Genomic DNA, 22,673 nt, shown 5'->3' on the forward strand with positions numbered 1-22,673 from the left:
CCCGGTAAGAATTTGTTGTGAAGGACGGGCAACGACATTGCTGCTGGCGAAAATTGAAGATCTGATTTAAATATGGTGTTCTAGAATGTGAACTCTTGATACGTTTTTAATTTTGTTTAGAGGCGTTTGTATCTGCTCATGCAGATACATGGAAAGCTAATAAATATTGTTAAAAATTGATTTGGAATTATATTTTATTTCCAAATTATTGTCAAGGTTGAATTCAAGAATGCAACGAAACATTTATTTTTAGAAACGAACGTTGGCAATTTTTTTAGTACTATATTATAAAAATTGCATCAATAATGATTTGGATAATACACTATCCATAGTTGTGGGAAAAGTGTTCAAAAAATATCAATTATTGTCGTATTATAAGATTTAACAGTTGCATTCATAACTTGAAAGCCAAATGGAATGAATTCATTATTCCAGTTACTGTACGTATTGATCAATTGTAAATCACAAATTGACATTTTTCAACGTGATGCGGTTTCTACCCTTAACTCCATTCGAATTGCAACCTCAAACTTTTTAAATGGAAAATATAGAATTGTGATTTATTTATCATTCTCTACTCGAAATTTTATCTTTTTTTATATTTAATTTATATCTTATTTAAGCAATACATACAGAAATTAAACATAATATACCAAGTTGATATTTATTAAAAATACTTTCAGGACCCTCCGTAAAATAGAGAAGCCTTTTGGAAATATAAGACAGATAAAACAAAGTAGTGGTGAATGCACTGAGTGACAGAATCAAAATAAAATGCATCCCTACAAAATAACACTTACTCCGGAGTTCATGAGAGACGATTTTGCTAGGACAACTTGCTGTTTTCTGATCGTGCACTTTTTTACTCAACGTTCACGTTGAGGCGCAAAATTACTGCATCTAATCATTGGACAATTCTCATGAAATGATAAAAGAACACATGAAATATCCTCAATATCCTCCCTGTCAAACGTTGATTTTTGAGCAGAGATTGTTGAAAACGCTCTCATTGATTTACTGTCTTTCAATGGATCGATCATTTGGAAAATTATCCAGCTTTGGCTATTTTATATTCCGATCCAGGAAACCCTTAAGTTCCAATGAATGTGATATGGTTTCAGCAAGATGGAGAACCACCACATCACCAATGCAATTTTCGGGAGTATCCCTATGTAATATTTCCCAACCGTTTGACAGGGAGGATTGATAGAACGGCCAATTTGATCACTTGATCTTACATTATTAGATTTCTTTCTATGGGGATAAGTGGATGGTGTTGTATACAAAACTAAACCATTTATTTATATAACTTGAGGAACGGATAATAATTGCGATTTGGTCGATCACGCCTGATACGTTAAATAAGATGTGTTATTTCATGACTTTATATTTTGCAATATATTTTAGATTTTGACAGTATTATAACAAATTATTTTAGTCATCATAAATTTATTTCATTATATCTCAATTGTTGCAATAAATTTAAAACCAGTAACATTTTTTAATAGAGAACGAAAAGACCAGTCAATATATCACAAACCTTTACTCTCCAATTCGAGGTTGTACCTTATAATCGAAAGAAGTCGAAGGTGGGGATCACATTTTAAAGATTTTTCATAAATATGTTCAGTGATCGAAATAATAAATTTATTCTATTTGGTTTTACACAATTTATAAATATGATTAAGAACCATGATATATAGTAAAGGATAGATACTCAAATTTTTGAAGAAAATCGTAAATTGTTGAACATTATGGTAGAAAAAAAATAGATATAAGAGTGGGTTTGATGAAAATTTTTATTATCTTCATATTCTAAAATCACGTGAAACGGGACTAATAATTCGTGAGATTTTTCTTTAATAAAGAGAAACTAAGCAGACATAAAACTTCAATGTTTGTTACTATATAATTTGAGGTGATAATCTCTATAGAATAAAATGAGTAAAGGAACTTAAGATGTAATAGTATTTGACAAGAAATGCATATGGTTCAAACAGGTAAATAGATGAGTAAACCACTATCGATAAGAAATTCTCGACTCATTGTGCTACTCTTTCATTTTAACGAACGAAATTATCACGTTCTTACTTTATGAAAGTGATCCTACCATTCCAATGCTGTGTTTGAGATTGGACAGATACGAGAAGTACCTGGCCTGACCTAGAGATGGCAGTAGTTGCTTAAAAAATACCGCTTTATTAGAAAATATACAATCTATACAGCATATGTTTTAAGTTTGAAAACGCCACGTTGCTTAGTATTTGTTTGGCAGCTATCAATAGTGAACGTTTTCAGTGAATTTGTAAACATGGAAAAAATTGTCATTGTTATATGATAAAATACTTTTATTTGAAAAGCGTTGGTCCAAACAATATAAATGATGAACTAGATTCTACTCTGGAAGAGATTGCTCCTTCGTTATCAACACTAAAATATTGAGTAGCGAAGTTTAAACGAGGCTCTTGAACCTGCGAAGACCAGTATACCAGCGGTCGACCAAATGATATTAACGCATATTAACTAAAAATTTGGGAGAACCTGCAGGCAACTTCATGGCGTTAGTTCGATGGGATACATGTGGGATAATGCTCATTGACTATTTTGAAAAAGGAAAATCTATCAACGGCGAGTATTATGCAATTCAACGTTTGGGCGAAGAAATCAATCAAAATCGGCCGCATTTGACTAAGAAGAAAGAGTTGTTTCATCAAGACAATGCACCAGATCACACATCCGTTATTGTAGTCACCAAAATTAATTTAAAATTTTTAATTGCTACCTCATGCATTCTATTCACAAGATTTAGCCCCCTCGGATTATTTTCTGTTTCCAGAGTTGAAAAAATAGCTCGGAGGTCTAAGATTTTCCAACAATGAAGAGGTCATGACGGCAGTTATGGTTATTATGAGGAGTTTGACGATTCTTATCCTAAAAAAGGTATCCAACTTATTGAACATCGCTGGGAAAACTGTATGGAGCTAAAAGGAGATAACGTTGAAAAATAAATACATTTTTTTCCAAAATTTTTGTGTTTTCTTTGTTGGGCCGCGGCCTATCCGGCGGACTATCCTCGTACAGTAGATATTAGAAAGATAAAAATATTGATCATATTGCTCACATTATATTAAAACGTAATATACCTAATTCGTTTGGATATAAACAGATAGTTAATTATTACTCCACGTAATTAGTAGAATATTTATTAAAACAATAACAAATTAATAGTTCTTTGACCTCTAACCTACAGCATTTGTTACGGCAAAAACTATACAAGTCATGATAACTTTCACTTTCGAAAAAGAAAATAAAACAGTTTTTACTCGTTCTTAATATCAAGTTATTTAGATATTCATACGTAGTTTGGGTGAGCGTATCACCTACACAATCATGTTTAATTTCACAGACCACACAAAGCTATTAAAGTTTTGAATTATCTTCGTTATTATGAAGTATTAATGGTAATCTTGAGCAAAGAAAAGAGAAAACATTCTGGTATACTGCGGCTACGCAAATTACTAACAGTACGTAAGTGGGATAATGAATGCATCTAGTTGTTAAAAATGGAAGTATTATCTCTCTATATTTGAGTTTGATCCAAATAATTTTTGAACAAAAAATAAATAAATTCTCCAGATGAGGAATATAAACACCAGCACATTTGTTTGGAGATATTCATTTTACATTGGTTAGTTATAGTTTCCATAACTTTGCTTTAGGTACCTAGTGTTTAAAATAAAGAGCTGGTACATACTGCGATTGTGTCTTCAGTTTAGCTTGTAGATTATTCGCGAGAAAGTATTCAAGTAAGTATATTTTATAGTAAAATGGGAAGGATTAGCTTAGAAGGTAATGATCGGCATGATCTAGTTTTCTGAGGAACTATTTTGATTTACAATCCAGAATATCTTCTGCAAATTTCAGCTTTAATACTAATCCTATGTGAGTAAAATAGATAGGGAACGATGACGAGATTCAAAGGAAGCAAATTGTGATAGTTGATAACTTTGTTCTACCACTGCTAAAGAAAATTCCGTCTAAAGAGACAAACAAAGAAACAATCTGTGAATGTAAAGTTGAATTTGTTAGATTTAAAGAAAAAAACGTTTGAATTAGGCACATGAAAAATATATGTTACCGATTAGAAAGGAAATACTGAAAGTGCATTTTTGGTGTACTTTAAGCAGGTATCAATAACCTTACAGGCCTCTATACTTTGATCACAATAACATTTCCGAGAAGACATTCCTAAAATTAGGTTTGTAATATATTAAATATATTGATAGTAGCCAATTCAAGAGAGTTTCAAGCAAACTCAAGTTCTATTGATGAAGTGAGAGGTTATTTATAAAGGAATATTTTTGGAATACCTTACACTTTTTTGGTTTGGTAATTTCTAAAGATATATTAAATACTGCTATGTATGTACTTTGTAATAAAAGGCTTTGGCGTCCAGAGTAAGGTGTTTCTGCTTGGTACGTGTGTTACATGGATACAAAACTAAAGGTTAATTGATTTTTCTCCAAATATAATTCTAATATTTATCCTGATATTTCTAATAGGCTTGACTGGTGAAATTGGATACCATCAAAAAAATCAAGAATCACTGTAACTAGAGCATTTTGTAATAATTACGAGAGTTGTTTTTTTTCAACCTCCAATCGTCCATGCAGACGTTACGCGGGCAGGAGAGAGCGGTCATGCGGTGTAGGCGACTGCGAAGCTCTTGCACTACACACTCCGCAATTATTGACATTCAGGCGTCAGTCGGCGTTGTGCTACAGCCACGTAAACATTTCCGCTATTATTGATGCTTATTGCGAAGTATAATTCGTTTTCTACAGGCTGAAGGCCATAGTGCTTCAGAAATCCATCAGAGAATGAGTCGTGTGTATGGGGAAAATTTCATGAGTGATGGTGTTGTGCGTGAATGGTGTCGAAAGTTTAAAGATGGCCATAATGATGTGCATGATGAAGGGAGCCAAGGACGCTAATCTGTCGTTTCAGATGACATGGTTCAATGAGTTGACAGAATGGTTAAAGAAAACCGCAGATTCACCATTACTGCTTTGTCTATGGAATTTCTAGAAGTTTCAAGATCTGTTTTGTACTCTATTCTTACTGAACGGTGAGGCGACATTGGCGGCAACTTTCTTTGAAGAGGGTATTGAAAAGCTTGTCCACAGGTATGACAAATGTCTCAATCGCTTCGGTGATTATGTTGAAAAGTAACCGTAAGTGTACCAATCATTTGGTAGTAAAATTATTGTTTTATATGAACGGCTCTCGTACAAAAAATATGCTGCTTTTTGACCTTTTTATTTTGAATTACCAACACAGAAAATATACTGGATACATAATTTCCAACCAATTTCCATCTATAGACTGGTCACTGCTTCAAATTTTCTACAGCAATAATTTTAGTAACGTCATAAGGGACATATTAACCTGCAAGCGGATAACAACCCAGTATCGAGGTAGAAGGATACTTGGAGGCGTCTATTGAATTAAAAAAATAAAAATATATTGAAGAGCCACTTAAATGAACACAGAAAATGCACCATATGCACCCCTCAACTTGTACTATTATATTAAAAAATTGTATTTATTACTTAACTTAAAACTTGAAAGAACTAGGACCTTTTCATCTTAGTCTTTCCAATCATTTGAATCAATATCAAGACATAACTTGTATTCTTTGAATTTTTGGAGTCATTAAACAGTATAGAGTCTAATATGTGCTGAAAAGTAATTTCTCACTCGAGAGTGTATGACAAAAAAAATTTCTCCCTTGTTGAATTCCGCTCATTTATTGTAGACTAAACAATTGGGCTCTTTTTAGTATTCTACTCATTTAATTGTCTTCACAGAATGCATCTATTCCACCGAATGCACTTTGCTTATCTGATATTTCACTATACTAACAAGATCCTCCACCCCAAAAGTATAAATAGATCAACACAAATGAATTTGAGGAAGCAATTAGTTTACCAATCATGTTTTTTAATAAACTATTTTTGATACAAAAAAAATTATGACATCATCCTCATTCATACTGTACCACAAAGCTTTTCTCACGGTTCAAGTAATATATAATTTTTTTTTCAAACTAAAGTTAGTCACGTTCTCCAAAACCTGTTGGTAATTGTGGTTACCTCAGCTTTTCAATTACTCATTGAATGTATCAAAGTGTGATATATGAAAGAATAAGCGATTTCGCAAATGATTTCTTGGGACAAGGACTCGTGTGTATTACAATATGAAGCCATTGGTTGTGAAGAATCGAATACGACATACCGTTACAACAATTCATGTAATGATATCAAGAACTTGAAAAAAAAAAACAAAAAACTATAGATGAATGAGTTATTTTGAAAAAGTATCGAATACATCTAAAAGTGATTCAATGAACATAATATTAATAATATATTCAAGTTAGCAATAGTATTTTTGAACATCAAGAAAATTAGTTAATTATTTGTAATTTAGTAACAAATCTAAATTAGTGCCAATTCCATAACTTAACTAGCAAACAGTAGCGGCTCCAGGGGAAATAAAGGGGTCACAAGACAATATTCTTAATGTCATGGCTAGATACATTTCAATCGTATGGTACCAATACAATTTATTATTGATCAGTACACTAGTATTAATAACTAAAATGATCATTTATAATTTTCGTTTAACTGTCACAAAAAATTGTCTACTGTTTATAGCTCAACTACTAGAGCAAAGCAATAGAGATGATTTCACAGGACAACGAGATGACCGTAATGTTAAAAGTTACGGAAGATCCTTATGTATCGATACGGAAATTATAAAAAAAAACATAACATAAGTCGTACTGTCGTACAAAAAATTCTATCTAAGAATAAAATGTATCCTTACCGTATACAGCGACTGCAGGAATTATTGGATGATGAAAAGTGATTAACATTCTGTGAGTGGGCTCAAGAACAAATTCAGCAAAACAGAGATTTTTTTCAATTTTGTATCATTTGCCGATGAATCAACATTTCATAAAAATGGGTTTGTTAATAAACACAATTTCCATTATTATAACAGATCAACCGCATTGTATACGGACTATCAGTCAAACAAGGTAATCATTAAATGTATGGGGTGGAATAATTGGGAGCCATGTCATAGGCTCATATTTCTTTGACGGAACTGTTAATGGGCAAGTTTATTCAAATTTCTTACAAAACGAATTACTTCAACTACTTCAGCAACTACCTGCTCATGACAGACGGCGAATGTGGTACCTACATAACGGTGCACCAGTTCACCATACCCAACTGATCAATACACATTTGAATAATGAATTTCCCGGACGATAGATAGGTAGAGGAGGACTTCATAAATTGTCACCTCGTTCACCGGAACTTACAAAAATGGATTTTTTTTGGTGGGATTACGTCAAAGAACAAGTGTACAAAATACCCTCGACTACTAAGGAAGACATGAAGAATAGAATTGAGGAGGTTTTCCAAACTGCTGATGTCAATATATTACATCGTTCTAGTAGAGCTTTTGAATATCGCATACATTATTGTGTGTAACATTTAATAAGTTATGAAAATTTTTTAGTTCTTTCTTATTTGTTGTTAGTTATTTTTGTTTAATTTGTTCATTTTTCAGGAAGTTGTTCCTAATTGAAATATCCTGAATTAATGCTCATCTAGAAACACCCCGAACACCAAATGAAACTTCTACTCTATTCAGACATTTCAGCCATCCTTTACCTTCGTACTTACAAAAAAGTTTAGTTACTTCTCATTAATAATATTTACTAGGTGGCATTTATAGTGCACCAATTTTTGTCAAATCTTCATATTTTTCGCTCCCACTTGACAACGTCTTAATTTATGGGAAAAGGGAAGACAGAGCTAGATGCAGAATTTTACGCTAAATTCGATGGTAAAGAAATATAGGGTGTCCTTTTAAAAAAACTTCACTTCATGCTGTCACGCTTAGGCTGAATACCATGTATATCACAAAATATTTTAGAGATGTGCTTCTGTGCAAATATAATAACTTTCATTTAAGAATTGTTTTTGTAATAAAAATTGCAATTTATAGTAAAATTAATTGTGGGTTACCTGAGGTGATCTCCGGGTGAAATCTTCTTCGGAAAGGGTGACCAGTTTAGAACCCGTCATATCCCATTGTTCTGATACTGGTTCTGATAGACCAAAATGCCTAGATGTCCACCTGATCCATGATAACACACTGGCTGAATCCCACTGTGAAGGATCTGAAATTAAAGTGTAATCAATAGGAATAGGATTCTCAGTAAGGCAAAAGTGAGTGATACTATTAGTTGTATCGTTTTTGAAATACACGTAGCATACTTGAATATGATCATTGATAAAACGCTTAATATGATTAAATATTCATAATCTAAGTTACTATCTCGTAAGAGCTAAAACTAAGAATTCATCCCTTCATACAATTTAATCTTGAATACAGATTTGAGGAGGTATGGGGATTTTAAAAATTTAAAATGAAGACTTCATTTACACAAAATCGATTCAAACTGTATGTGAATAATATGAAATAAGTCATGATTATCTCATAGACGCTCGAACTAAAATCATGCCGTGAAAATATTTGATAAACGCTACGAAAAATGAAGTGGACACAACTTATATAAGTCAGACATTACAGACATTTAAAAGGTTAATATAATCTAATAATCAAGTTATAGATTGATTCGAAAAAAATCGTAGGAATGTCAAAAACTGTGAGCTAAGTTCAGTTTTAACTGATTTATTTTTCTAATATCAAAACACAGTATATTGTTTTAGTAGATTTTATATGTTATTTAATCTACATAGCGTAGCTTCAGCCCATTATTTTACCAAGAGAAGAAGATCGTACCTCACATCACTTGACCTGAGTAATATAATTTAAGTCGCTTTATAGTATTGACTATTTATAAAACTTTCTTCTTGCGCTTAAGAGCTTTGGGGTTTGTAAATCTATCAACCCAACTTATCCTTAAAATACGGCGATAAAACCAGACTTCCAAAAGATTACGCAGGTTATTATGTAAAGGTTCATGCCTCTGCACCTTAATAGCTCACGAAGAATATATAATCATATCTCCTCATACGCAGTTCAAGGTTAAGATCATAGCTGCAGAGGATCTTTTGGCTGTCGCTTTGGCTATTATTCTCATACATCCACGCAGATCCAGTTTATTCTTTATCACGATTCCCACAAACGTGAATGTTCTCTAAAAATTTCATTGAATATCGCTTCAGAGTACGAATTAAAGAGCAATGCACCCTTGTCTTACTGCGACGTATGCAAATTAGAATTTTTTTCAAAAACAACGATAAGTAAACAACGCAGTCAGTTATATATATTTATATATTTCTATTTTTCCCAAGGCTGGCTTCATAACCCTGACTGGCACTATAACTGAAGGTTCCTTTAGATCAAAGAGGCCTTCATTTATTTGTCTCTCAAGTAAAGGCTCTTTTCATACGTTAAAAGAAGGTTAACAAGCCTGGCTGTAATTTTAAAGTTTCTAATTACTGCGGAAAATCTTCTGTTCTTTTCCAATAGGTATCGTTAGAAAAAGAAATAGCATAAAAGGTATAAGTGTGAGAGATTTAGATATATGTCGGGCTCAATTATGCCATTGTTCAAAATACTCTTTGCACTGTTCGGCTTCCAAAAGATTTTACGACACCTACTAAATCACAAATAGTTATCAACATGCTAAAAGTCAGTAGAAGCTGTATACAGCCACCCCAAAAATTAAATAGTACAATAAGATAATAATTTATGAATTTTGGGAATTGTTATTTTACATATTTTTTTACATATTTCATCCCATAATTGATTTAATAATGTGGGCGAAAAATAATACTCGTTCGAAAAAATCCAAGTCATCGTATGTTTTCAAATAGATCTCGATATATTTTTCGTCTTCGGACAATAATATTTTTTTATTCGGATTAGATTCGGATTAGATTGTCGAACTTAATGTTGCACGATATCTAGCCGTTATACCATAAACCTTTTATTTTTTAAAACTTATTAGGAAGACGACTGGGTCAGCTTAGAATTAAAACATGTTTGCATTTGACGTTTGCCGCTAAAGGAGGCTTTAATGTGCTAAAATGAAACATTTCCGAGATTACCTCAAAGTTCAAATTAAGAGAACATTCATGCTAAATGGCAATTATGAATCGCGCTATCTAATTTAATAAGAACTTTAAGTTTAAAGCTTTTTTAGATGTATAATGAAATCGATCGTTATCTGTTAATTTCCAAATCAATCATAATATTCATGATAGAATAATTTAATAGTAACCTTCAATAGTGTTGGAATATATTTCTAACTAATAATATTTAAGAGCGATTGCTATGCCTAATAAATAAATGTTTGCACGCATTATACGCCTGTAACACCTGAAGCAATAAGCAGCGTCCTAGAGTAGGCATTTTTATTCAACATTCTAATCTAGATCACACGGTGATTAGTAAAACAAGACTATAAATTGATAAAAATTGATATCGTATGTAACAGAGTCGGACAAAAACATAAAATACAGATACGTAGACAAATATCGTGAAATGAATAGCTCATAAAGATAACAGAATCTAGTTTCTAAGCATCATGCTTGTTCTCAATTTTTCTCGTTTCAAATCTTGACCAAATGATATGATATAAAAGATATTTGATTATTCCTCACATCGATTGATTTATTTCAATCAATGGAAATATTTCAAAATATGAAACAAGAATATTGTTAGGAGCCTATTCAAACATATGAAATTCTGTTTATAGGCAAAAACAGCGTTTATAGTTCAAATACAGCTGAATTAAGATAGAAACAAAAAAATGAAAAATTCAAGAACTATATTGAAAGAAGAACAAAAAGTAAGAAAATATTATCAATAGGTGAACAAATTATTCTTTATTTATCATTCTAGAGTGTTATTTTTTCATTTTTGTGTTATTGCTGTAATTCACTATTGAAAGAGACAGATATGAGCCAGATGAATTTATAAAATAAAGAAAGATTTCTATTACTCCTTTGTATCTAATATTTTCCCAAAATAAGGACAAGTTTTTGCAAATCTAAAATGATAATGCTGCGCCTTTTTGAAAACCAAATTAGACAAGATAATGTCACATAAAAAGTTTTGCAGAAAATATGTCTATCTGACCAACTTGATACAATAATAGAACTTATTTTTGCTGGTACTCTAAAAAAATTTCTTTTTAAGGAAGCCAGCCCTGTTTACAGAGTACGCACGAGGAGTTTCACCACGCCTTAACCTTCAAGGTACTATACTATTTGTAAACAGAGCACCATTCACCCACACAAATTGATTTAAAAATGTTCCATGGTCAATACATTGATTTGATAATAATACATTATGACTTTGCTATTACTGAATACAGTTGTACACTTGTAATTTACTTTGAAAAGAAACTTGATTCATTATAATACAAGAATATATACCATCAATAACTGGTCATGAAATTAATTGAATCTATTTAAAACGGAACATAATTAATACGCAAAAATTTACCAACCACTGATTTTTAAGCTTCCATTTTAGGGTTTGAATTGTTTCTGCTGTTTATTTTCAAAGTAATATTATTGGAAGTTGATAATCCCCACGATTAACATTCCAGTCCTCATTGAAGCCAAAAGAAATTTTTTGAGCCAATTAAACTAGTAATATTATCAAAATACTGGGATTAAATTCAACCCGAGAAGAGAACAGCAGAGGAACATACTTTTTGAAAGCAACCAACCTTCAAAATGAAATAATAATTTCAGATATTATGTCAATAATTATTTCATGAAAGATATAGATTCGCCAAATATGTCTTGTTAGTGAATTGAATTTGATTCGATAATGTTCTTCGTCTCATAAACAAAACTTAGAAATAAACAGTTTTTATGTGTTAGTTTTTGTTTTGACTCCCTCAAGAATTGCTGTACGCTGCCAATCGCTCAATATTTGGTGGAAAAGCCACATTCTCAGACCAAGCAAACGGAAGCCTCGTTGGTTATCAAATCGTAAATGCAGAATTTAAGTCCATAGCTGTCATAAATAAAATTCCTATACTCTACTCTTATTTACTTTAGATTCATAGTATTATGATGAAAATCACAACGGTAGCAAGTGTCAGAATATGGGCGATCAATTCACTATTAAATTTATACCGATAATAAGGTAAATTCATAGGCAATTCAATTTTCGACACAAGCAGCTTTATATACATTGTACATCTTGTTCAGGTCTGGGAATAAAGGCTTTGATAATTTAAAAATTTCTTCATGTGTTGAATCATCAAAGCCATACATTTTTCTACTCTTTTATCAGATTAGACTAATTTAAGGTTATTTTTCTTGGAAGTCAGTCTCTTATTTGAGATATAGATTACTTTTTGTGAATTATTTATTAAGAAGAAAATATAAGCTTTTTTAATGTATGATGAAATAGTAGTTTGATTGTTATCATGATGTACTTAAAAAATTCTTTAAACAGAAAATCCAATAAATATAAGACGCCCCATGAAAGCAATGATTCTAAAAGAAGAAGAATCAAATAAAGTTGCACAAATCATATTGTGTCCTAAATCAGGCAAAGATGCAACCAACGTGCCATTATACCGTTTACCTGCTACCAACGAAGTTCAATCTTCTTGAAAAACTACGCTTACATAGAATAACTGAAGACCTATCTCCACAGGAATGGATCTCCTCTCATCAATTTGGATTCCGACACAAGCATTCGAAGTCCACCGACTCACACAGAAAATAAACAAAGCCCCGGACAACAAAGAATACTGCTCTGCCGTTTTCCTCGATATCGGACATGCTTATGACAGAGTGTGGCACCAAGAACTGCCTTACAGAATTGTTCTTCAACAATTTCACGTGGTATTTTCCTCCAATAATAAGATACATGTATCTTTATACCGTTTCTTTTCAACAAAATAATTATACACTTTCATTAAAAAATTTTTTTCTTTGTTTTTAACAAAACTCAGTTACCTTGTACTTATAAACAAAGAGCACCTATATATTTTCGATTCTATCACTTGTATCACATTTTGATTGTATCACTTGTATCAAAGTCAGACCTTCAAGTAGTAAATTTGTTTCATTTTCCTATATTTTTCACTTTTATTTTCTTCTGTGTATTTCCCAGCTGTATTGGCGAAAATAAGTGGACGACATCTGTTCTTTCTGTTTCAAACTTCAATAGAGGTGAGAAACAAAGGCAGAATATGAACTAATTTTTGTTTTATGTTTTGATATTTAGTTTCTGTTTTGTTTCTTAATTGATTATAGTATCTATTTATTCTTTTCTTGAATATGTCGCTCACCATTTTTTCTGGATAATTATTTCCTTTCAATGCAGTTTTTTCTTTTTGAATAGATGAGTATTTAAACCCAGGATCTTATAGTTGGATAGTTCTATCAGCCAAACTAATCATCACTGATCTCTTTTATAACAAATGATGACATGAATTGAAGTTCAAATATCTTGTTATTGCTAATTTTGTATAATGTGACATCAAGAAAATTCATATATTGTTTTGTTCGAATTCGATTATGAATTGAAGTTTTTATGATGAGAATTGAATTTTTGATTTATGTTTTCAATATGATTTTTTGGTACAGCAGTAAAGTAATCATTTAGATAACAGACAAAGAATGGGATATTTATATTAAGTTTACTCAAGACAGTTACCACTTCCATTACTATTTCTCCTATAACACTTGATACGGATGCTCCCATGCCCTACAATCAAATTTATTCATATATTTCAATTTCATACTTCAAGTACGTTGTTGTAAGTATTAGTTTTATAGTTTTGATTCATTCATTAATATAACTTTCACAATTGTAATAAGAATATTTTATTTATATATAAAAAAACTTGAAAAATTTATTTCAATATTCATGATATAGGTTTACTTATTGATTAATATAAATACACAAATTATCAGTTTCAAATAGAAATTTCAATTGATAGAGACCTAAAATCAAGAAAACCATTTGAAAGAGATCTAAGAAGTAAGAAATTGAAGAAATTCTCCCATGACTACTTACCCAATTATTGAGAAATTGTTTTTTTTTGTATGGCAGAAAATTGTTTTTCATGATTTTGTGTGTATGTATTTGTCTATCTTAATAATGTTAATTGATATTTATCACCAAATGAATAAAACTGAATTTTTATTATGGAAACCGGTAAAGTATTTCACATGATAAGATAAATAATCTACTAACTGCAACTCAATTTATTTCATTAAATACCCTGTAAATACTTTTATAGCTCTTTTTCTTCGGATCCTGAAAATATATGGATATGTCGGTGTATCTCTCAATATATGAACGACAGAATTTCAAACTTCAAGAACAAGAATCACCTTAAATTAGAATTGAATACATAATACACGTTCAATATTCAATTGAATTATCAAACGTGCAGTATAAATAAAAAAAATTGAAATACAATAAAAGCATAAAAGCTGGAAGAAAATGATTAATGACGTTGCATCCACATCGTGCTGCTTCTAGTAAAAATCCATTATTAAGTATTTAGAACCGAGTAAGAGTATTAAAAGAAAGTTATGTTGAGTCTTAGGAAGGGAGAAAACTCGATTCTTTGCTTCGTTTTGAATGTATAATCAAATTTTTTGGGTTATTATATTATTAACTTCGTAAGAATGATTTTGAAAAATTGGCAAAATGAGAAAAATATCATATTAACTTGAAATCAGCTGTCCAGGATTCATAGAGTTTTCAAAAAACTGGTATATACCATATAAATCACTATTAAATAAGAGAGAGATCGGATACCATGAAATAGAGAAATATACAAGATGTATTATTTCGAAAAATATTCCGTGAAGAGTTCCCGGCAATGTAGTCGACCCTTTGGACTCTGGTAGAGTTGTCTCCATAATAACGCTAATAAAGAAACTATTTGAGTGAATAAGTTTAAAATATGGCAGCTATTATTTATAAGATTAATGGCTAGATCACTTAGAACGAATAGACGAAGACATACTCTTAAAACTAGTTACACGGAAGATATCAGAGGGAAAGAGGTAGACCAAAAGAATGATGGAGGGAATCGGTAGAAGAAGACCTTAGAGAGAGAAACATCTAGAGTGGAGGGTAAAAGCAAGGGACAAAAGAAGTAGAGAGAAATTACAAGGCTTTGGACCTAAATAATCTGCATATAAGCTTATATATATTTGTAAATCGGGCACAAATTGTTCACTGAGATAAGTAATGGTCACGTTAGCTGTATCTACTGTTTATTTTTTACTGTGCAATTGAAATATATCTCGTATTAATACTTTCCCGTACCATATACTGAATTTCCGTCTGAATAGAATTTTAAATTGAGTAAGTAGTATGAGATTATCATATCACAATTTCGCTAGCTTGGGTGTTTTCCAGTCCTACAAGGGATTTTAAACGCCTTTTAAAGGAGCTAGAGAACTAAGATCACGGTTAAAATTTGTATATAACAGATTCACACCAAACAGTGATAAATTAGTCACAAAAATGTTCAGAATAGACTTAAAATGTATTATAATCACCTAATGAATGATACTAACCTGCTGAAATTCCTAGCGCTGCGCACGTATTACCCACATCTTTCCTCATTTGTTCAATAGCCATGTCCAGAACAGGCTCGATGCTACCTTTAACAATCTCTTCGTTACAAGTTCTCATTAAATCATCTTGTTCGGGTTCCTCCATTTTAATCTCTCTCCAAAATTCGAATTCGATCGGTTTGATGTTGAATTTTTTTTGATAGCTAGTGTCTCTTAACGCTTCTCTCAACAATTGATGATCTTTTGGTTGTTCAGGTACAGTTTGAGATTCTGGACTTTTGATATCTTTTTCCAATAATTGTCGAAGAGTTTGTGTGCTTTGATAGCTGTTGAAGTTATCAGTAGCTTCTTTTTTTATTTCTTTCTCAATACCGACTGTGCTAAGAAGGTTCAGAACATCGGTGTTGTCAATTTGCAAGCAAATTTGTTTGTCCGAGGAATTAGAAGTGTATGATGCAGGACTTGTAGGTAAAAGGAAAGTCTCCTCTTTGACAGTAAATTTATAAAAATTCGATACGGGTGAAGCTTCTTTTTTAATGAATTGGTTCTGTAAATAATCTTCTCCACAGGGTGATGTAGAATAGATGGAATTAGGAGATGGAGTATACACCGATTGTTCAGGAGAACTGGGATAATAATTGGTATCCCTATAATTGGTGAACTTTTCGTTAGGAGACAATAATCCTTGTGAGATGGGAGAATAAGGACTCGGTACGTCTAAATAAATACTTCCTGTATATTTTTTAGTATCGTCTGGTACTAGCAGAGTTTGGAAATCTGGAGCCAATTGTTCTAAATCGGATTCTTGCTCCGATTGTGGAGATGGACAGAACGATGTAATTATTTTGGGCTGGAACAATTTGTCTGCTTCAAATGATTGGGGATAGAACTGCGTCGATGGTGATACTGGTTGATCGCCTCCTGGTAGAAGCGATAAATCAAAGTTGTCAGCAAAGTTACTGTAATCACAAGGGGGTGTGAACCCTGCAGAAGGAACAGTTTGAGGCATCTAGAACAAAAAAATGTCATGAAAAATCAATAAGATGTAGGTTTTTTCAATAAGAAACTATCTTCGTTTCTGTTGGGTAACTAGGAATCTTTCGTCGTCAATTTTGTACCCTTAGATAAATGATCTGTTATTTAGAATGCAGAAATGATTGTACCACATACGTTATAAAATGTAACCTTCAATAATATCGAACTCAGCCTATGTTTTTAGTTCTCCGATTGTTTTATCATAAAAGACTTCACTTTGGAATTTGATTTAGTAATATAAATATTATGAGAAGCTCTGACGATATTTTCCCTGTCCAGTAGAAACTTTTAACGTCCAAAAATATATTTTTAAACAAAAAACATTGCGTCAACTCAGTGGTGGTAAAACAAATAATCGCTTCAATTGTTTTTTCTAGCATATGACGTAAATGTTACGCAGTTTTTATTCTAATTGTCATCAAATTTTCAACGACTTCGCCGAAATAAAGTAAAATTCTCGCATAATGTATTTATTTTTCCAACGAATTCCTCGCAAAAATATATGAATCGACTTTTTAATATTTTCAAGAAGCTAAATATAGAACGTAAGTTTAAAGTGGGCTTAAAAATAAATATATCGAAGTTTAAACATGTGGTTCATAAACATTGATTATGTTCTTTTTTAGTCGAGAAAGTTGAAAATTCAATTAATGATCACACATTGTTTTGTGAAAATGGAAAAACCATTAGGAATATATAAGAATAGTATATAAGCTGATAAATTCGAATTTGACAACTTTATTTCTTGTGATAGTTGCAATTATTCTTTTCCTGTTATCATTAGTCCCGTTAAATCATTAGCATTAAATTTATCATGCTGTTTGACATCAATTGAAAGAATATTTATCTGCTCTGTCGGTAATAAAAAGAGAAGAATTTAAAATGAATCTCTTATCTGTTACTTCGTTATAATTTTAATAATGACGATAATGGTTAGAGAAAAAAGGAACATAAATACTTGGAAACGTTTGTGAAAACCAATTTGATAAAATTAAACGTCTGAGAAATAAGTTTCGCTGTTAATAGTCAAGATCTGATCCTAAATCCATGGTCAACGAGCTGGTAATAGAATAAAACTTATTTTAAAATAAATTTAGTATAATTATTAGAAATGGGTTGTTGAATAAATCCGGGACAGAATATTTCTAATTATTTTTGAAAAACTGTTTTTCCATTGAATGTTGCAACATTAAATAATAATAAAATTTGTTGTCTATTATTTACCTGGACGAACTACTGGATTGTGTACGAGGTCTGGATATTAAATAACGAGACTGCGCGCCTAGAGGGCGCTCTAGTTGGGTGGGGTAAAAACCGATTAGAGCGTTGGGTATCTAATTATCTTGTCTATGCACGTCCCAAAACACGTTTCCGTCACTATTACAGTTTTTATGCAGTAGCGGTTTGAAACGAACGTGTTTTTTTCTCGTGCCGAAAACCATGTGTGACAAACAACGGGTGCAAAGTATCAATCTCAAATTTCTCGTTAAATTGAAAAAAACTCCGACCTCCGGCCGAGAGAACACTGAAGATGACCAGCGCCCAGTCGCCCTGTGATTGGTGCAACTCCGGAAACAGTGACCAAAATCAACCAAATTGTGCGCTCAGATCATCGAATGAGCATCCGGATGATTGCCGAGGCTATCTCGCTGATAAACAAATGGTTAAAGCAATTTAATACGAGGAATTACACATGACTAAAGTCTGTACGAAGTTGGTGCCAAAAAATCTGACTCCTGACCAAAAGCGTCAACGGGGCTGCTCAGATTTCCTTGAAAGGTTAGAAGAGAATCTGTTTTGAAAGGGACCCGATTTGAGTCGATGGAAGTGGTTAAGCAAAAAACGGCAGAAAAAATTCAGAAATAAGAAGTGATATTTTTATATATGTTAAATACTCAAATTACCGACCTCTGCATTGTCATACCTCGTACCTTTTTCATAAATTATTTGTTAATTCTCAATAATAATAATAATAATAATACAAATTTTAACGAATTTCTGGAACAAAATCTAATATTTTATATCAGAATTAGTAAATTCATACACTCAGTACAAATATCGATGTGACTACTTCAGTTGAGTATTTCGAAATATCAGTTGATCTAGACTGAAGTATAACTAAGATAGTGTAGAAAAATTCTGATTTTTAACATTGGAAAAAGACTTCAGACTACAAGTTTGTTCAAAACTTGTCTTCAGAGGAAGTTTTCAAAGTTACCTATCGTTTTCTAAAATTTTCACAATACTATAAATTATGTAATCATGTTATTTTTCCATATTTATCAAATTTCACACACTTTTTTGTTATTATGTAATAGTAGTTTCGATCACGTTACACGCATTGTGAATAAGTTATGTTAATAATATTAGAAACGTCGTTACTATTTGCCGACTGAATCATTATCGGAAATACCAGAAGTAATATGAATAACGCTTCAAATATAACCTGACTGATGGACGTGAAATCAAATATTGTCAATTATATGTTGATATTAGTCTCTTATTCAACTAGATCAAATTTTGCCCACGAATTTTGGAAGATTTGAGTGATATTCATTGACGTAATTAATATAAAACCATTTCATAAATCTTTCTTGAATTTACATTTTCTTTTACAGAACCAGTTTTCCCGATAAAAAATAATATTTCTAATGATATGTTATATCTTATGATATATAATTTCACTAGATATTTCATCTTCATATCAAATGCTTAAAAACATACAAAGTATTGATTCATACAATACTAAATAATAGGGTCCTTGCAGTAGTTGGTAATTTGAGTATTTAACATATATAAAAATATCACTTCTTATTTATGAATTTAGGTTGTATTGTATTTTATTCAAATATAATAAATCGCAAATATAAATTGATGGTAATTTGAATAATAACACGTGACAGAAAACATGTTTCTATTGGTTACTGCGGTTGTGACGTAGAAAGTAAGTAAACACTGAAACGTGGTCGCCACTTGTCGTCTTTCAAACATCATTCTGTTGATGTGAGTGGAGGTAATTGGTTGTTTAGTGCGATTTGTGTTTTTGTAAGGATTTCAAGGACTATTCTAATTGAAATGATGGCCGAAATAGGATTTATCGAAGCAAAATCTGACAATCTACTAAAAACAGAAAGTTATGTTTTGATTAAAGCTTCGATGTTAAAATATTTGTATTATCTTTCAGTGCTGGTCGAAGCTGCCATTGGATACGTACAATTAAAACGAGAAGGTGCTTTCTGTAAAAGGCAGATTATGTCCTAAGCACTAAGTACGCAACCGAGTTTATAATGTTTCCCTTAAGATTAATGAGAAAGATGAGAGCATTATTGAAACAGCATCTTTAGGTATATAAGAGAAAATTACTTGTATAAATAGTTATTTTACTAATATCAATTTTTTTACGTGGCTGAAAGCATGTCGTTGCGTTTATTATGTGGGTGCACGGACGAAGTGAGAAGCCTGCAACTACTGAAGTGGCCTGTTCTGGGACTAAACCAAAATTATCGGGAGTGGGCAACCAAACTGAGAGGAGCTTGGCAAAATAAAACGTAGCAAGTTGCTAGTTCCATCGTCTGGAAACTTTCTGTAAGATTTTGTTTCTACTGCCAAGGAGAAAAATTTAAGTTGCAATATATTAAAATATTTTATAAAGGATATATCCTGTAATAAATTAGGTGTACACCAGCTTCTGATGGGCTTTATATCAGAAGGAGGCAGCACTAGAATATGCACAAAGCCACATGAGTGAAGAAATCTGTCGAGAAGCTTGTAATACCACAAGTAACCAAAATTATAACAAGATGTGACATCAACTTCGTTATGGACGTATTACGGCATCCTGCATTTATGAAGTTGCAAGATGTAAAACACGAATGGGCACATTAGTGGAGCAAATTGAGGGCAGTATAAAAATAAAGGAAACTGTAGCAATGCAAAGAGGAAAAACATTAGAAAAAAATATTGTCGATCATTGAAATACAAATGAAAATTAAATTACAGCCTGTAGGATTACTACACCCCAGCATCCTTACTTACGAACATCTCCAGATGCTATAATCAATATGTAGTAGAAATAAAATGTCCGTCAAGTGCAAAAACAAGAATTTATATATAAAAGATGGTTTAATTACAAATAAGTGTAAAGCACAAATAAACCTGCAAATGCATTAATTTAATAAGAAACGGAGTTTATTTTGTGTTGCTGATCCATCATTCGAAATTAATAATAAAATTACCATTATTATTATGTGAGTGACAATGTCTATATAGAAAATATTATTGAATGTGCATACCATTTCTGGTGTAATAATATTAAGTCTGTTTACTTACTTCCTACGTCATACGACGTCACACAACAACATTTTTATGAACTAATATTACGTTTAAAGAAAATTAAAAAATAGTGTGTGATTAAGAACGATATACTAAACGTAGTTAAGGTATAAAAAAAGTATGCAAAGACCCTATTCTTTATTTATTCCAAGAGAATCTACCATTAATAGAAGATTGTAGATCCTTACTGGTAATGTCTAGCTGTGCTCACAGATCTGATAAATCCTATTGAGAGTGGATTGTTACCATTTTAAGACAGTCTCCTATTAAAATAAATATTAGTGTACTAAGCAGAATGTAAGAAGTTCCTGTTCATATTTCACAATAAAATGAAGCTAAGAAAATTGGGAAATTTCAAAACAATTTTTGATGATATCATCATTACTGAGAAGAAAGAGAATTTCGAAAATAGGAGCAAGTAAGAAAAAAATTGACCCTCAAATGTTTAATTAGGTTTTGGTAGTTCTTGAAAGTGACTAGTGTCTAGAATTTTTTACTGGCATCAGTATTTCTAATTGATAATGTGTACTAAGCTAATTATCAAATAAAAAAATGTAGTTTGTTTGGAATGATTATGTTAATTTATACATCCCTTCATCAATTCCTGTTATCAAATTCAAATTATTCAAATCTACATTTAACGATTCACACCATGATAGAGTATGATAAAAAGTAATATGTCAAATATGGTCTATTTTTTATTTAATAAGTTTTTATTTGTTATGTTTGGTATTTACTCATTTAACTGAATGAATTACAAAACTGTATAGAATTTCAGGATTTCAACATGCATTTTTAGTATTTGAATTTCCCGCCAAAAATTTAAATGTCGAAATATCTAGTAAATAATTTCATCACGGAGCTTTATGAATGAACTTATTTCTATGTTCGGATTTCTACATTTGCAAATAATATGTTTTTAATTTGTTTTTCTCCCTTAAACTATTTGTATTGCACAACACGAATCCAAATGCGAGAACAAGATTAAGTGTAGAGATGGGACAGCCTAAAATTGGAATTCAGTTTTTAGCGCTAAAAAATGTGTGTTAATAAATTTATTTTTCTAGTAATTACGAATTATGGTCAGGAATGTATGAATCCTTAATATGCAAATTATTTGGATTGTCAATTGTTTAACGTTTTTTTAGAAACAATATATTGGAAGTCAGCCGAGATTGGTTCAAACATGTTGTCTTTTTCGTTAATTATTATATAAATTAGATTTTTGAGTCAGTATTTATTTTCTACTATTTTAATTTATTCTTTTTTGAAAATTTCACATTTCACATTTCACATCAAAGAAAGCAAAAAACTTATTTGATGAATAAATACCTTGTACATGTTCAGTCATATTCCTCTAAATCCTCACTCTAAAGCCTCCAAAATCACAAGACTTCACTGATATTTTGATCTCGCGAATAGTTACAAATTCATGTCTTGACTGAACGCATCTCTTTTAGTTTTGCACAACTCTCATTGCTTCCCTTTCTCCTACAACTTATGTTTACCTTGATTTTGAACAATCTTTTTCCACTCTCAAGGAATACTATGTCTCTTTATCCTTTTCTATTACACAGACAAATGTTGTTTGTCATTGTTACTCGGAAATTTTGTTTTTACGATCGCTTACGTCATCCATTGTATGCTTTTCTATGTGTAAGTTGCTATTAAATGTCCTCT

General features: G+C 31.5%; 1 protein-coding gene across 2 annotated transcripts in view; it reads right to left on the bottom strand.

Moving 5' to 3' along the window:
* LOC130442822 (DNA-binding protein D-ETS-4) overlaps window positions 1-22,673 on the bottom strand; it is a 53,278-nt gene that overhangs the window by 8,781 nt on the left and 21,824 nt on the right. The window contains exons 1-3 of one of the 2 annotated variants that reach the window (XM_056777193.1): window positions 22,326-22,424; window positions 15,627-16,635; window positions 8,103-8,257 (exon numbers count right to left, since the gene is read on the bottom strand). In XM_056777193.1, the coding sequence (XP_056633171.1) occupies window positions 8,103-8,257; window positions 15,627-16,635; window positions 22,326-22,334 (1,173 nt within the window). In that variant the 5' untranslated portion in view covers window positions 22,335-22,424. Of the gene's footprint in view, window positions 1-8,102; window positions 8,258-15,626; window positions 16,636-22,325; window positions 22,425-22,673 lie in introns of those variants that run through there. The other variant, XM_056777185.1, reaches the window with a different exon arrangement.

This window comes from Diorhabda sublineata, chromosome 1 (assembly GCF_026230105.1).
Source record: "Diorhabda sublineata isolate icDioSubl1.1 chromosome 1, icDioSubl1.1, whole genome shotgun sequence".
In the NCBI taxonomy this organism is placed as follows: domain Eukaryota; kingdom Metazoa; phylum Arthropoda; class Insecta; order Coleoptera; family Chrysomelidae; genus Diorhabda; species Diorhabda sublineata.